Consider the following 18710-nt stretch of genomic DNA (forward strand, 5'->3'; position numbering starts at 1 on the left):
TCTTAATGTAGCTTCTAAATGACTCTGATCTGGTAGTTATGCAGCTGTCACCAGTAGTCACCTGGGTGTCCAAGCAGTTAGTTAGGTAAGTAGCACCAAAACCAAGACTTAAACTGTTCACGAGAGTTGAAAAAACTGTCCATCCATCTATACTCTGGCACAGTGGAATACAGTCCAAACTATATGTAACCCTACATATTTCATACACGTCGTAATACAAAATGGTTATTTCTATAAAAAAAAAAAAAAAAAAAAAAAAAAAAAAGAGAGAAGAAAAGAAGGCACATGCAGTGAGTTTGACAGGCTGAGCTTGCATTCATCTCCGTCGTCGGTCTTCTCTTCATTTGTTCTTGGCGGCCAGCGGTTTGCGGCTGATCTTCTTACTCTTATCGTTGTTCTTCTTCGGTGGTTCGGGGTTGGCCTGCATGTGTCTGCCATAGAGACTGAGGAGGAGAGGAGAGGAGAGGTTTTTAAAGTCCCTTTATTAGACCATTTTCAAGAATTACAATCACAAAAATCTAAAAAAGGAAAGAAAAACCTTAAAAAACATCCCAAACAAATACAAATTTGCTTTCTTTATCAAAAATGAACCACCAACTCTCCATCCTCCCCCACAGAGCATAACACCTGTTTGTTTCTATTCTATTTCTACTGAATGTGTATTTTCATCATTCTGTTGTGAAGGACATTTACCCAGTGTGGGATCAGTAAAGTCAAGTCTATCTTATCGTATCTTATGTGTTTGGATGTGATCACGCAGAGGCAGAAACTGAAGCTCTGACTTCCCACCTCCCATCAGCCATCGGGGCACATGCACTGCCATGCCGAGCCACGGATTTCACTGAACAGCTGCAGGTGTCTAATCGGGTCAACAGCATCACTGGCACACAACCACAACCATCCGCGGCAGCCAAAACCCTAACCCTAACCCTAACCCAACCCACACACACACACACACACACACACACACACACACACACACACACACACACACACACACACACACACACACACACACACACACACACACACACACACACTCCACTACATTTGTCTGTTACAGCTTTAGTTACTAGTTACTTTAGTTACTCCACTACATTAATCTGTTACAGCTTTAGATACTAGTTACTTTAGTTACTCCACTACATTCATCTGTTACAGCTTTAGTTACTAGTTACTTTAGTTACTCCACTACAGTCATCTGTTACAGCTTTAGTTACTAGTTACTTTAGTTACTCCACTACATTCATCTGTTACAGCTTTAGATACTAGTTACTTTAGTTACTCCACTACAGTCATCTGTTACAGCTTTAGTTACTAGTTACTTTACACATTCAGATACCTGCACTAAACCCATGTAGTTTATAAAATCTGATGTTTGATTCTAAAGTAAACTAGCCGACAATATAACGGCTACAAGTCCAGCTGAGATGATGAGACCATTAAACACACAACTGGTTGGATCCCATACACACACTACAATGGGAGGAGAGTTCTTTACTTTTAATACTTTAAGTACATTTTCCTGATGATACTTACCGACTTTTACTGACATTTTCAATGCGGGACTTTCACTTGTATTAGAGTATTGTTACAGTGTGGTACTGAATACTTCTTCCACCGCTGACACCCCCCCTCCCCCCTTACCTATCACTGTATCTATCCCATGGGTGTGTCATGCTCACAAGTGAGAGAGCTCATTGGAGTGGAAAAGACTTTTCCTTCAGCTCGGTGTCTCTCTGTGCTTCTCCCTGCAGCCTGATAATAATTGTGTCTTCGATTTCCATTCTCTTATTGGATTCATGCTCGGCCTGGGTTTAAAACAAGCTTACTTAAAACTGGGAAATGTTGGAGCGCGTCAGTGATCAGCCAATGGCCAGGATCCACCGATCACATCATAACAATAACCAGCCAGTACATTGTATACGGTTTGTATGGATCATTGGTGGTAGGCCTGAATTTGTTCATCTGCTTTTTGGCAGTAATGTCGTTTTTTTGGAAAGGTCAACCCATTCTTTAAGGCCTATCTTTTTATCACCATCCTTTAACAGTTACAGCATACATGACTGGATTTGATGAAACCGCAATTCCTTATCTTTAAGATTCATATCAACATATACTTTTGTGTAGAATAGCATTTAGTAAGTTAGTTAGATAGTTAGGGATCGGACTATTTGTGACTGTCATATTCAGCATTTTTTTTTTTATCAGATTGCCAACAAAATAAATCAATAAAAAAATGTGCTCTTCGGTTTTGCTGCAGCCGCCCCTCTCTGTCTATACTCACCACTCTGTAGTCTTGCTCAATGCCCCGCCCACAGCACTATCTGATTGGTTAAAGGTCAGAAGTAATAGCCTATCAACACTGAAGGATACCGTGCCACAGACGGGCAGACTGTAGCTGCTCCGCTGATGTCAGGCAGCAGATATGGCGCAAGTCACAGATGTTCCAATCCCAGTTTTTCCTTCCCAACGCTGATTGCGATAACTGAAACTGCGTAACGGCCAATAACGAGTGCCAATCCGATACCAGTGCGGTAAAGAAAATGATATCTATTTTTCTTCTTTTCTTTAGCCTACACCCCTAGTATAGTATCATGTAGTAAGCAGGTGTATCAGTGTATCACAGCAGGCTGAGTAGGTGGCCACTTGATTGTCCCACCTCAACGTCTACAATAACTTGATGCTTCCGCCAACATAGTGGCAAGATATAAACACTTCAAATCACACCTTACACAACCTGAATGGTGCAGACACTATGACCATGCTTTCCTACAGTCTATGCACACACGCACGCACGCACACGCACACACACACACACACACACACACACACACACACACACACACACACACACACACACACACACACACACACACACACACATATATTTATAGTACAAGTGGAACTGTCAATCTATGATTGAAGTGAACCCTTGTATTCTCCTCTCCTCTTTCTGCCCCCATCCCATGTCAACACTTACATCTGGGAATTAAATGCTGCCAAACCCCATAATATCTGCTGCCCGTCAAACCACAGCAGGCCTACGGCAGAGGCAGACAGAGACCGAGACAGAGAGGAGACGGAGAGACAGACAAAGACAGAGAGAGAGAGAGAGAGAGAGAGAGAGAGAGACAGACAGAGAGACTGACAGACAGAGACAGACAGACAGAGAGACGGAGACACAGCCAGTGGAGGTTGAGTACTGGCTGTCTTCTCTTAGCTCACACACATTCAGACTGTTCCCCTTTGAAAAGCTCTCCACAGCTGCTCCCCAACTCTAAGTGTTATATTACTGTCAGCCACCTAGCTTTATTTCCCAGATTCCTCTTACTCTGACATGTCTGCCAATTTTAACTTAAAGACCCATCCCCCCACCACCTCCCAGTGTGCAGGGATACATACATGACAGAGAGAGTGGGTGAGGCAGAGTGGGAGACTGGGACTCTGCAGCCCAGCTGACTGGGCAGAGTCCCAGTCTCCCAGAGGAGAGGGTGGGTGCGGGGCAGCTCCCAGGAGCAGCAGAGTGTCTGGAAGCAGCCGGGCCTTGGGACAGTTGACAGTTTTTAGCCATGCCTGATTGGCTCTGTCTGTCTGTTGGCCGGTCGGTGCACCACTTTGGACCGGACTGAAATATCTCAACATCTACAATAGAGACGTTAATGATTAAAGGTGCACTATGAGTTCCTTCGTGTTTTCAGCGCGATTTCATTTTTGTCTCAAATGGTAGGCATCTCTCCTTGATCCGCTAGCTGCCTGCCCCCTGAACACACCGTGAAAAAACACCGGTCTCGGGAGACAACACAGGGGTCGTAAACGTCAAACAGTCACTAGGGGCACAGGCTGTGCACCAAAATACAACAAACCACGTTCCAGCCAATCACTGACAAGATGGTTGGGGGGAGGGGGTGGGGCTTAGTGACAGTTAGTCAGTTAGTCATGACAGTTATGGAAACATGGGGGAGGGGCGAGCTTGCTTGGCTTTGTTTGAAATTTACTTGGAACGTCAACAGAAGTGACCATGCATGAACTCATAGTGCACCTTTAACCGAAAATAATAATAAAAAAAAGATACCGATTAATACTATTAGTTAAACAGTTAAAAACAACAATATTAAAACAAAATATAAAAGTAATTTTAAAAAGTTTAACCGAAAATAATAAAAAAAAATACCGATTAATACTATTAGTTAAACAGTTAAAAACAACATTATTAAAACAAAATATAAAAGTAATTTTAAAAAGTTCTTTTGCGTTGTAAAAAAGTTAAATTGGCCGTTCTACACACAGAGTATGCCTTGTGCCGGTTGTACTTTTTTTTTTAGGAAAGTGGTTGCATGTGTCCACGACAAAGCAGCATCCGCAGCTTTCCTCTGAGGGTTAGGGGATGTGTAGACAGTAGTTTATATGCTGTCATTAATTGTAGACGCAGTGCACATTACATGGCTGTGCTCTGTAAGTGAAAAATAGGTCAGTTATTCATTTTAGCAATATTTTACTAATAGCCTGAGAACCTCAAGATCTGGGCTGTACTGTACTGTATGTTCATGTTACAAAGCAAACAGTTATTAACTTGAATGTAAAGCATTCCTGGTGTTTTTGTTTAAACTGATCAACTAATCAAAGCTGATACTGTATTATAATAGATAAATGACTCAGAATAACACATTACATGTTTTAAAATATATAGCTCTGCAGTGTATTGCCGGTTTTCATTACTTGGGCAACAATACAGAGTAGCGCCGCCTGCTGTTATGTAGACGTATTACGTTTCTCAGCTGCCACATGAAGTAGACAAACACAGCTGCGTTAATTTCGTTAATTATTTTTTCCATCTGCGCAGCGCAGATGGAAGAAGGACAGGCTGCAGGGGTCCTATGAGATTTTACGGGAATCCTTGATGACACACCAAAAAGCTGTGAAAACAGCTAAGTCTCAATATTTTTCAGATATTTTAGCTAAAAACTCAAATAATCCTAAAATCTTGTTTAAGGTCTTAAACTCTGTTTTCAACCCTGTAAGTAATAATCATCTCACTGACTCTGCTTCTACGTGTGAGAATTTTCAAAATTCTTTCGTGGAGAAATTAGCAACAATTAGACAGTCTATAATGCCTTTGAATACTCACCCTGTAGATACTCCCTTGGCCATCAGGTTCTTAAACTCTTTTGAGCCAATTACAATAACGAGTCTAACAGATATAGTCTCATCTCTTGATATTGTTCCTACATGGTTTTTCAAACAGATTTTTATAATGTGGGGCATTGGGTTTTGTCTATTATAAACCGATGCTTTCTCTCAAGTTTTGTCCCTGCTATCTGCAAACATGCCATAGTGAAACCTATATTGAAAAAGCCAAATGTGGACATTACTGATTTATCAAATTTTAGACCCATCTCAAATTTATCTTTTATATCTAAGATTCTTGAGAAAGCTGTGTTAATGCAGTTACAGAGTTTCCTTGAAGAAAATAGTATCGTAGAAAAATTCCAGTCTGGTTTTAGGACTAATCACAGTAATGAATCTGCTTTATTGAGAGTTTTAAATTATATTTTGTTGTCTCTTGATTCTGGGGACTCTGTCATTTTAATTCTCCTTGATCTGAGCGCAGCGTTTGACACTGTTGACCACAAGATTTTACTTAAACGCCTTGAAAAGTTTGTGGGCATCTGAGGAAATGCTCTTAACTGGTTTAAGTCCTATCTTACAAATAGAACCTTTTCAGTTGGTATTGGAGATTCTGTTTCGTCCGGGTTCCATTTTGGCTCCTACTTTGTTTTCTTTATATATGCTACCGTTAGGATCAATCTTTAGGAAACACGGAGTGACTTATACGCAGATGATACACAAATATATCTGCCTTTTAAGCGCACTGACACAAAGGGCCTTGAAACCCTATCCGCGTGTTTAAACGACGTAAAATCCTGGATGTCCTTGAATTTTTTACATTTAAACGAGAGTAAAACCGAAGCTATTGTGTTTGGCCCTGTTCTGGGAGATGGAAAAAATACTTTTAATACTGCAGACCTGTACTGTGACATTAAACCTACTGTCAGGAGTCTGGGAGTGGTTTTGGATTCCACTTTAAAGCTAGATAAACACATAAACACAGTGGTGAAATCAAGTTTTTATCATTTGAAGCTGTTATCCAGAGTTAAGCATTTTCTATCACCAATAGAGCTTGAAGAAGTGATCCACGCTTTTGTTCTATCCCGTCTGGATTATTGTAATTCTTTATATGCAGGACTGCCCCAGTTCTCTATTACAAGGCTTCAAATGGTCCAAAATGCAGCTGCCAGATTCTTGACTGGGGTTCGCAAACATGAACATATCACTCCCATTTTATTGTCTCTTAACTGGCTGCCGGTGCGCTACAGAGTTGATATGAAAATAATGCTGTTTGTCTTTAAATCTTTAAATGGTCTTGCACCAGCTTATTTATCTGAACTGTTAGATCTGAATGTACCTGGTAGGTGTCTACGGTCCACGAGCAACTATAATCTGTCCCAGCCACGCTCGCGACTAAAGTCAAGAGGGGACCGTGCTTTCGCTGTTGTTGGTCCTAAGCTGTGGAATAGCCTCCCCATCTCCTTGAGATCGCTGTCCTCTTTATATGAGTTTAAACTCAAACTAAAGTTTTATCTCTTGGTGCGTGCATTTCTTTAAATTTTTATTTTTTATCTGTCTTTCTGTTGTTTGAAGGATGTTTTATTCTATTTTCTTATCTGACTCTTGTTATGTGAAGCACAGTGGTCAACTTCTGTTGTGTTTACTAGTGCTATATAAATAAAATGAAATGAAATGAAATGAAATATTAAAATGTCAGGGCAAGAAAGTGAACATCATTAATTTCCTTCTTTCTTCATGTCATTAACCCTTGACTTCTTAACAGTGATTTTATTATTAGTTTCTATGTTTTGTCAATACGTGCCATGCCATTACGGCTGTTTGTATGTGAATAAGAGGCAGCAGGAAACAAGAGAGAGCAGAAGCAGATGGGATCAGGACTGTGCTGACTGATTGTGTACGCTCCCTTTAAGAAATGCAAGATAATTCATTTAGTCAATAAGTGGCCAATGCAGCACAGTCGGTGCCGTCATAACAAGCTAGTGTTAGCATAATTGTGGGTTCTGAGCATTGATGGATGAGTTGAGGAAAGAAGGATGTGGAGGGAAGATGACGATGGCAATGATCAGTCAGTGTGTCATAAAGGAACAAATAAATCAATGTGATGAGGAGAGAATAATGCAGCCTAATTGATGATGGACTGTTCACTCAAAAGTCAATGTTTATTCATGATTTTTTAATAATTTGTTTTCACCAGTATGTACAGTATGTGATGCTGGGATCTTTAGTCATACTCAATCACCGGTGGCCCTATTTTAACAATATAAGAGCACGGCATGAAGCGCCTGGCGCAGGTGCGTTTAGGGCGTGAAAAAAATATTACAGAACATGACAGACCTCTCATACTCAACTGTCAACTTTTTTCATATCTTTTTTTTGCGTTTTGCTAGTTCAAGGGCGGGAAAAAGGGTCTGTGCGCCAGGTGCATTCTTCATTAATCATAGGTGTGTTTTGGGGGCGTAACATGCAACAAACCAATTAGAGTGTCATCTCCCATTCCCTTTAAAAGCCAGGCGCGTGTGGACCTTGGCTGTGCTCAACTTAAGATATTCTTAGTCGACTAACACTCATTCAATTGTATCGACTAACCGATTAGTTGATTTAATCAACAGATCTGTAAATCTGAGTTTCTCCACAAAGAGTCATGCAAAGGCACCACTTTAATGCTTGTGTTTACCAGAGATGTGCTCGTACATTTCTTGGAAATAAGTCATTCAGCATGAAAAAAGCATCAAACATGACCAAGTGAGTAAAGAAATCTAACTTGACTAAGACCAAAACGACCGATTAGTTGACTAATCGACTAAGAGGGAGCAGCCCTGGTTGGCGCATTGCTATTATGATGGAGGATTTGCTGAGCAGGAAGGAGAGATTTTCAGGAGAAGAAACTGATCTGCTCGTGCGTGAAGTGAATCATATCATAATACTATTTCACATTGTAATATTTTTATTTGTAATCTGTCGCATGTGTGTGTGCTGCTTCGCGTCCCTTTGTGTGTAACAAGCATGGCGCTGCGCGCGCTGTGCATAACCCTAGGCGCATTTTACTAATGCACTGTTAAAATAACAATGAAATGCTGCGTTATTGACTTTAGACCAGGTTTTTGTTGGTCAATGGCACCTGAACACACCTCCCTGAAAGACCAGTACGCCCAGAATGCACCTGAACACACCTCCCTGTAAGACCACCACGCCCATGGGCGCAGGCGCATTTGCAATTTAAACGCAGCGGGCGCTGGATGGGAAATTGAGACTTGCATCGGGCTTCGCGCTGCGCCGGGTGCAAGATAGGACCCCTGAGCTCCTCTCAGCCTCTTTCAAAGCATTGGCAGGTGAGACGGAAGAAAGGGCAAGGTCTCAGAGGGAAAAGAAGTTCAGGGAGCACCGGAAGTTCCACGATACAAATACACAACACCCAAAATATGCTGACAGTGTTAGAATGGAATAGACAGCTGATGTATGTTGAGATGTATGGGAGGAACATTGCTATGGCCCAAATCCAAGGTCCCAGGATAACACTCATGTGGATGATATTATGGGCAAATCTCTTGTGTTCTGATGCACATACGGTCGATGAATATGATTATGAAGCCAATTGAAATGGGGCCAAACTGAACACAAGTGAAAGCCGTTTTGTGATTTTGACATGGAAATTGCCCTGCGTCTGCAGGTTTGAACGCAAACACAATTTCATGCCAAAACGATCACCAAAACTGCACCATGCCACCTAGGCTACGTTCACACTGCAGGCAAAAGTGGCCCAAATCTGCCACCAGGTGCTCGCTGAGGAGCCCTCCATCTGGGCCTGGCTCCAGACGGGGGCCCTGGGCTTCCTCCGGGCAGGGTAACTCTACCTCTTCCTTGTTGAATCATAGGGGTTTTTGAACCAGTCTTTGTCTGGCCCCTCACCTGAGACCACTTTGCCATGGAATACCCTACCAAGAGCACTAGGCTCCAGACAACTGGTGCATAGGCTACATTCAGACTGCAGGCAAAAGGCCCTAATCCGTTTTTTTGGGGTCAAGTGACCAGGTCAGACTTCTTCAGAAGTAGTGTGAACACTCAAATCTTGCCCAGATCTGATTTTTTCCAATCAGATTTAGACCACTTCCATATGTGGTCCTGAATCAGTCCCGGGTCTATATTTTCAATGCGGCCGCAGTGTGATCAACCAAGGCGGATTTGATGCGACTTTTACGTCAATCTACATCGACATTTGTCACAATTATGCGCCGGCGGGAGTTAGCCCTAGACACGGACGGTAACATTAAAAACTTGACTAGGCCTACAACATGGAGAAGTGACTGAGAAGTCAGTGGAGGGAGAGGGAGGTGTTAGACCTAATTAGTTTATGCTCATTGAGGTTACGGCTGCCCTTACACAAACATTTTTGAAATAAAAGCGAAAATGCTGACTTCCTCCATAACCTCCCTAACTTTAGTGCAACAGCGTGCTGCGTCTGATGTCATTGTTATTGTTCTTTGTGCATGCGGGTCAGTTCGAAACCGCAAACAGTTCCCCCTGGAATCGGATATAGGCCACATTTTTAAAAGGTCATGTGGAACAGCCAAACAAAGAAATCGGATCTGTGCAAAAAAAATAATGTAATTGTGTCAGTACAGTAACTCAACAGAACTAAAAGCAGTTCAATTGAGTCTAATTTCCTATAACCTGTTTCTATTCATATCACGTTCACTGCACACTGTGTATTTCGTCTTTGAGGAGAGTTATCCTGTAACACATACTGTACATGTAGTGTGCTGTGCTGCTTTGTTGTCCTTCTGCATGACTACCCCTGTAACATGTGCACAGTCTGAGATCTGGAATAAGTGAAGGCTTCTTCTTACGGTCTCTTAAACTCGCTGAAAAATCTATGACACTGTAAAGACAAACAGGAGACATTTAGTCCCACTGGTCGCCTGCTCTCTTCTCTCTTTCTCTATGTGCTGAAGATGCCAGAACCCAGGAGAACACACACACACACACACACACACAGTTTCATTATGCTTTTATACAAGCAATACAGAGCACTAACAGTTCTACTTAAAGATCAACATAAAGTTTTCCCATTTCTTTTAAGTGTGTGTGTGTGTGTGTGTGTGTGTGTGTGTGTGTGTGTGTGTGTGTGTGTGTGTAGCTCTGTGATGAACTGTTAGGGCCAATTAAATGCAGAAGAAGAGAGGCGAATGGATTCAGATTCCCGATGATGTCTTTATGGAGCTCTGCTATTCCACACGGCTTAATTAATCATGGCAAAGTTCTCTGTGTGTGTGTGTGTGTGTGTGTTAAAAGATTGAAAGTTGGTATTTTCTTTACTTTATCGGGATGTGTATGTGTGTGTTACAAAGATAAAAATATGTACGTGGGAGAGCGTGTGTGATAAATGCACAGGGAGGCCAAAGGCCATTGATCGGATGGGGGCCTTCCTCTCACAGCCACCTCATCATCACCTGAGCTGCAAAGCAATTTAGTTGCTTCCTTTAGAGCCAGAAAAACACCAGAAGGTAAAGGAGAAGATGGAGGAAAGAAGGAGCTGTAAAGAGAAGGAAGGAAGAGCAGGGAGGGGAGGAAGAGGCAGAGGAAAGGCATGGGAAGAGAAGGAAGGAAGGAAGGAAGGAGTAGAAAATATCCTGATTACGATTCATGACAAACAACTAAGGCTTTTAGCCAATGGTGGCAAAGATCTCTGCCCTCATCATTAGTTAGTTACAATTCCTGCTGACTCACCCTCTCGGAGGGATGTGTGCATGTACAGTATATACAGTACTTGAGCACTATTTCATCCATAGGTGAAATCAACTGAAATGTTCTCTAACTTTGTTAAAAGCGCGCGGGGCACACACGCACACATGATTACAAACCTACAAAAAAATGCATTCACTGTAACTTTTTTTACACATCAGTGTTCACAGTGTGCATGCCATATTAAAGGAGAATTCCGGCCAATTTTTACGTTAATCTTGATCGCTATAGCTACGCGAGTACTTTCGATAGAAAAAACCCCGACCCAAATCAGTGCAGGTAACACGGAGAAGCTGCAGCTACGTACTACAAGCGTCCCCTGGGCTAAAACAGCAGTGCTCGGGGCAAGTTTTAGAGTGCCTTTGTGCCTCTTAACAGACACAAAATGCAATTAATATGTCTGTGCCACATGAACAGGGCCCTTACGTGTCAACAAGATGCGTTTTCAACTCAGACATTGTTTAAATTCACCTACCCTGGTCCCTGTCTCGATCCTGCCAGTAGCTAGCTTGCCCTGCTAGCCGTTAGCTGCCGTTTGGTGAGTGTATTCAGACAGGCTTCTGTGATAATCATCCCAATAACAATCCACGGAGCGGTGGTGGTGTGGCTATGTCCTCCAGAGGACAGGTCATGTCACGTCTTGAAGTATATTCCCCCCTAAAAAAAACAATAGTGCTGTAGTAGCTGTTAGCTGCTAGCTGCCGTCCGGTGAGTGTAATCAGCCAGGCATCTGTGATAATCATCCCAATAAAAATCCACGGAGCGCCCGGTGGTGTGGCTATGTCCCCCAGTTACTGAAGGCTACCTTTAGCTTGTGCTTGGAGCAGCAAGTTCATCTGCCTGTTTCCCCTCTGTCTGTCAGTCTCGTTCTTTCCAACTCTTGAGGCTAGTTTTTCGTCTGTATACTCTGGTTCGAATAAATAAGGATGACCATCAAACGCAAAAGGCTCTTCCGTGTGTTGCATATCTGCTATATTCTTCATACTCCAAGCTTCTTCCGTTATAAACAACTCCGCTTTTCACTCTTCACACACACTACGCTCCAATCTGCAAATTACTGTTTACCTTTTTCTGCTACAACTGAATTCCCAGGAGACCGCGATGCAACAGCTAGGCTTCAGTAACGCTATTACTGTGCAAGCCACAGACATCGTTTATCCCGTTTCCATGTAGTTACATAGTCACTGATATGGTCATAACCACTACAGTGCTCAATTACCTATTTTGAGGGGGAAATAATCTAAACCTTTCGCTGCAAAGGCATGATCTGTCCTATGCAGGATATCCACCAACCCACCGGGAACTCCGTGGATTTTTATTGGGATGATTAGCACAGATGCCTGGCTGAATACACTCTCCGGACGGCAGCTAGCAGCTAACGGCTAACAGCTATTTGGCTGTACACACTCACCGGAGGGCAGCTAACAGCTACTACCGCACTATTGTTTTTTTTAAGGGGGGAATACACTTCAAGACATGACATGACCTGTCCTCTGGAGGACATAGCCACACCACCACCGCTCCGTGGATTGTTTTTGGGATGATTATCACAGAAGCCTGTCTGAATACACTCACCAAACGGCAGCTAGCAGCTAACGGCTATCAGCTAGCAGGGCAAGCTAGCTACTGGCAGGATCGAGACAGGGACCAGGGTAGGTGAATTTAAACAATGTCTGAGTTGAAAACGCATCTTGTTGACACGTAAGGGCCCTGTTCTTGTGGCACAGACATATTAATTGCATTTTGTGTCTGTTAAGAGGCACAAAGGCACTCTAAAACTTGCCCCGAGCACTGCCGTTTTAGCTCAGGGGACGCTTGTAGTACGTAGCTGCAGCTTCTCAGTGTTACCTGCACTGATTCGGGTCGGGGTTTTTTCTATCGAAAGTACTCGCGTAGCTATAGCGATCAAGATTAACGTAAAAATTGGCCGGAATTCTCCTTTAACCATTCCACTTTGAGGGTTGGTGGGGGTTCTATAAGTGCATACATTTTGCACTCAGAGTTCGGACACTCCGGTAAAATTGCCTCAGTAAATATAGTAAATGGGGATGTTATTCAGACACTGCACATTTAGTTGCTGCATTTGACCTGGCCACATGCAGAAGAAGTCGACAGTGGTACGTTAAGATTAGGTTTCAGCTAATCTGCCAATTCTAATGAGCATAGATTATCTGAAAACTACCCATACCAACTGCAGCTACCCATTTCTGAGAAGGATCCCAGACACAGAGCTAACCTAGAAGGCATTATCCTCAACTGGATATATTGCGTATGGGTGAATAATTCCACCACATCGACTTTTAAAAGCGCAGAGACTTCCCACAGTGCGGCATATTGAAGACACTGCCACGTGTACAACATGAACATGTCCGCCTTAGGATCCTCTCAGTGGTAGTATCAACAGGGAACGAGCAGTTTGATAACCTACCCACCTCATTACCTTGTCTGCATCTTACAGTCAGACCAAACCTCCAGGAAACCGTGAAATATAATTTTTTGCATTCATTTTTGTTTTTAATCAAATGAAGGTCATAATAATTTAAGACAGTTCTCTATCTTTGAAACTGTTAAAGTGAGGATTAATGTCAAATTTAGATGTGTTTCAGTTTTGGGGGTTAAATTATGGAATGAACTTAAAGGTGCCCTGCCACACGTATTTCATTACTTTGTGGTAATGTCTGAAGTTCTACCATGGACTCTCTCTCTGGACATTCTAGGTGGAAAAGATGCCTTGGTTACCTTGTTTCAAGCCATTCTAGCGTGGTATAGAAAGCTTGCAGGAAGACACGGCTCGATTTGTGCCAGTTCCCATTAATATTCAACGAGCTAAGCTGCTTGACTCTGATTGGCTAACAGCCAGCCAATGAGAGCCTGGCTATCAGCATCCTTTACCCAGCCCAACTGGGCGAGCTCATGAATAGTAATGAGCTCAGGCAACAGGACGTCAGACTGACCAGCTTTTGTAATTGGCCTGATTTCTCCGCTTATTTCTTTTCAGTGGCTAGAGCTGACTCCTCTGTGGTAGCAGTTCATTTTCACATTCACCACATAACACAAACACATATGGACCTGACATATTTCAAAAATGCAAGTAAAAACGGTTTTGTGTGGCAGGGCACCTTTAATGATGAGTTGAAAATGTGTATGTCTCTGTTGAGTTTCAAAAAAGCTTTAATATCTAAAATAATGAAGGGGTTGTGAAGTAATTTGATTACAATGTAAAATAACTAGGATTGTACTCAAGTGTTTAGTTTCATTTTATTTCTGAATGATTCTATTGGGATTATAGGATAGGCAAAACTAAGCCTTGGCTTCAGCTTATTTCTTTTTCAGTTAGCTATTGTGGCAAATTGTGGAAAATAATTGTTTCTTTCATGTATGTTAACCAAAATAAAAATATTCATCATCATCATCATCATCATCATCCTGAACAAAAGTACAGTCCATAGCGATAGTAGGGACAAGCTGGAGACTCAAACAGCTGCTCCAACTCTTACTTTACCCAGTGACTTACACACAGCGGACATCATGCAGGGAGGCAGTTATGGATGTAATAATCAATTGACCACAGATCATTATTCGCTGATGTTTGAAATATGTCTTTGGTGATTGATAATTGTTACTTGTGCTTTTGTGCCACTTGACAGTGACTGAATACGCTCATTATTCTTTAAAGGAACACGCCGACTTATTGGTACTTTGTCTTATTCGCCGTATCCCCCAGAGTTAGATAAGTCCATACATACCCTTCTCATCTCCGTGCGTGTCGTAACTCTGTCTGACGCCCCCACCGCTAGCCTAGCTTAGCACAGATCCTGGAGGTAACCGGCTCCATCTAGCCTACTGCTCCCAATACGTGACAAAATAACGCCAACATTTTCCTGTTTACATGTTGCGATTTGTATAGTCACAGCGTGTATAATATCGTATTAAAATGTATGCACATCAAAACGTATGATATGCTACGAAATTAGGAGACCGCCGGCTGGTCACGTGACGCCGGCTGGTCACGTGACGCCGGCTGGTCACGTGACGCCGGCTGGCTACGAGTTCCATGACCCAGAGCGGCAGTGGCTAGCTGTTTAAGCCGCTACAGAGTTTCGTGGCGCCGGCTACAGACCTCCTTTGTATCAGCGGTAGTTGGTCGTTCAGCTACCCGAGAATAGGTGACTATGAGCCGGGTTCAGAGCGTTTCGGGGGAGATTACAGTTAAATTTTGTCCACAAAAAATTAGCATTTTGCAGCACCTAAAGTTAAGATTAGGCACCAAAACGAGCAGTTAAGTTTAGGTAAAAGATTGTGGTTTAGACTGGAATACTCCCAAGGAACACGCATCTCCTGGGTGAAAGGCTTTTCCCCGGGAAGCGATCTCCGCTCTCTGGCTTGACAGTCCTGTGTTTTAACAGTAGTGTCTAGAGGCTGGTTGCATTGCCTTTTACGCCCTATACGACATTAGCTTGAGCAACATCTGTTGGCTTAAAGCCAAAGTACTTCCACTCTGGCGAGGAGGCATTATTTTTGGATACTAACATTTCCTCTCCAATCTCCATTATTTCGTCGGCTCCCTGAGCCACACTCATGTTCTTACTTTTCGGTCTCTTTCTGTCCTTTCACTTTATTCGCTATCTCCCTCTTCTCTCACGCTGTCGAAGTGTGCAGGTGTGACAAGGCAACTGGCCAATAAAATATGAGGGCATAGGCGCATCTCTCCACAAAATAAATGGAATATCGCATAGTTTTCGGGACATTTTCGATATTGCACAACGTGATATTGCACAAACGATATTGAGTGGCTATAGCGTGCACTCCTATTACTAACACAACAGGAATAAAAACAGATATGTGGGGTAAGCAAATGCCATATTCGGTGTCTTTCTGTGGAACAATCCAGAGGGTTTTAATCAGTGAAATGAGTTCCAGAGCTGAGCGGAGCAGCCAGTGCAGACTCTGGGGGGGGGGGGGAGACAGAGGTTGCAATATCAGCCCTCCAACTGTAAGACCTGCTCACTGCAGGGCCCTGGTGCCGCCATCTCTATTAGGCATGAATATAATTAGACAGCGGAGAGGGAGGGACTGCACACTGCATCCAGCAGAACTAACCAGGCTAGCTGAGCAGAAATGGCTAAAACATGACATGAAATGACAAGAAAGAGAGAAAACATAGCCGCCTGTTGCCGTGAGGATGACGTAAACTGCAGAAAACTTTGCAGGCATTTTATAAAGCATGCCAGACGTTTCTAGAATGAGTTCAGATACTCCTTGGAGGCCGGTGGTGTCAGTTCATTTCAGTACGCTGTGAAAATAGCTTTAAAACTAACATTGTTTATCCATACTTCCTACTGCCACATTCCATACAACTGTATTGTACAATTCACAGCTGTGTGTAAGATAACTATCTCATTACCTCACTCATTACAATGTTGCACCTTATAATGCTACTTGCACACTGGTTACTTCACATTTAATATTATATATATATATATATATATATATATATATATATATATATATATATATATATATATATATATATATATATATATATATATATATATATATATATATATATACACATATATATACACACACACACATACTATATGTAGGTTGTATAAGTATCTTATTTTATCCTATTTATTATTTCTAGTATATTTCTTGTATTTTCTGTTATGTGTGTGAGTGAGTATGTGTGTATGTCCTTATATCTTGCACCTGTAACAGAGTAATTTCCCAATTTGGGATAAATAAAGTCCATCCGTCCATCCATCCATCCAGCCATCCATCTATCCATCCATCCATCCATCACCAATCCATCCATGTCCATCCATCCATCCATCTAAAATTCATCACTAGACATGCTTCTGTAGCAAGCATCTTACTATCACTAACGTTATTTACATTCATATATATAGATGCAACAAATAATATATCCATTCTGTACACACATGTATTTTTCCCTAGCCGAATGGAGGGCCTAAGGACAGAGGGTGTCCTATGCTGTACAGATTGTAAAGCCCCTTGAGGCAAGTTGTGATTTCTGATATTGAGCTATAAATAACATTGACTTGACTTGACTGACTGCTGCAGCAGAGGAAATTACATTTCCCAAACTGTTTTATCGGGCACAGACCGATGCAGGGAGACGAGGAGCAGCCAACGAGCGGACAACGTTGGCCCTATTTTATCAGGTAAAAAAAAAAAAAAAATCTTTTCACAACTGGGACAAAATGAAAAAAACGAAACAAAAATAGTTAGCGTGTGGTGTGCTGTTTTGGCTAAATTGTTGCTCTCCTCTGACCTGCCTCTTGAGGGGTAGGTTTGGGCATCGTTTGGTTTTCTTCCGATACCGGTGCTAAAACAATGTTTTTAAAAATGGTGCCGGTGCCTAAACCGAAATATATATATATATTTATAATATATATATAATATAAAATATAAAAAAGGAGCACAAAACAACATTTGGTGACATTAAAGAAGGGCTTGTTTATTGCTAAGGCCAATGTGATCAAAATTAAATGATTGATTAATAATGTAATAACAATGACTTATGTCACCAGTAATTTGCTGGTAAACGACCAAAACAAGCACCAGATGGGAAAAGGGTATTTTACACCACAAGGCTGGCGAGTTTCAAGTCTGTGTTGTTTATCTGACGACGGCAGCTGCAGTCAGACGGTTACGTCCCGGTGTTGGAATCCTCTACAGTGAAATACAGTCACACTTTACACCGCTCAACGTTACGCTGTCAGCATTTTAACCGTTGGGTTTAATCCAGCTGCTAGCTAACGGTAACGTAGCGTCCCGTGCAGCGATGCTTCTGAACCAAAAAAAAAAAAAAGTCACTGAAATGAGGCACCGAAATTTTCGTTCTTATTCGGTCTCGTTACCGTTTACGTCAAAACTGGTGCTCTATTGGCACCCAGTATTTCACATTCAAGATACATCCCACTAAATTAGACAGAAACTGGAGGTGCATACAGGCAGGTGTGTGTGTGTGTGTGTGTGTGTGTGTGTGTGTGTGTGTGTGTGTGTGTGTGTGTGTGTGTGTGTGTGTGTGCGTTCACAGAGTTGGAAGGTGAAGGACATTTAGTCAGGTGTGAATGAAGCTGTGAAGACACAAAGAAGATCTCTTTGGGAAATTGTTCAACACCTGCCGAGACCGGCTGCTGCTAGCCGTCTGTGTGTGTGTGTGTGTGTGTGTGTGTGTGTGTGTGTGTGTGTGTCTTCTCTTTCACTGTTGCACTTCTTCCCATGCACTTCTATATCTTTCTCACCCTCACACGTTCTCACAGTCATTTTATACAGCGTCTCTCAGAGACTGAAGGGGGTAGCTTCAGTGTGATGGCCATCACGACAGGAAGAACAAACTGAAAATAGCATGTCCAAGTACTGAGGCACGTCAGTGTTCATCACTTCAAAAGTAGTCTCGCATTTCCAGACCTTCCTCCACAGCGCTGTGGAGGAAGGTCTGGCTAGTCCACACAGCATTCTAGGATGGGAGAAAAACGTGCTCTGGTTTATTGGCATTTCTTTAAACCAATCACAATCGGGGCGGCCTCTAGCTCACCCAGTAAGAGTGTTCGCCCCATGTTGGGGTCCTGGAGTGGCGCAGGTTCGAATCCGACCTGCTGCCCTTTGCTGCGTTTTCATCCCCCATCTCTTTCCCCCTTTCATGTCTATCCACTGTCACTGTCTAAATAAAAAGGGAAAAGCCCCCAGTAAATGATCTTTAAACCAACCACAATCGTCTTGGGTGGTGCCTAGCTCTGGATGGAGCCACGGAGCTACAGCCCCCGCAACCCGATTTGAACCCAATTGTACGTTAATCAAATCCCATTGAT

The 18710-nt window shown here is 42.5% G+C and overlaps 1 protein-coding gene across 1 annotated transcript in view; it reads right to left on the reverse strand.

The window, feature by feature from the left end:
- Nucleotides 1-241: 241 nt before the first annotated feature.
- The window catches only part of rsu1 (Ras suppressor protein 1), a 38592-nt gene continuing 20123 nt past the window's right edge, over nucleotides 242-18710 (reverse strand). The window contains exon 9 of the mRNA XM_028569347.1: nucleotides 242-443. Coding sequence (XP_028425148.1) covers nucleotides 341-443 — 103 coding nt within the window. The 3' untranslated portion in view covers nucleotides 242-340. The remainder of the gene's footprint in view (nucleotides 444-18710) is intronic.

Source organism: Perca flavescens, chromosome 22 (assembly GCF_004354835.1).
Source record: "Perca flavescens isolate YP-PL-M2 chromosome 22, PFLA_1.0, whole genome shotgun sequence".
In the NCBI taxonomy this organism is placed as follows: Eukaryota; Metazoa; Chordata; class Actinopteri; order Perciformes; family Percidae; genus Perca; species Perca flavescens.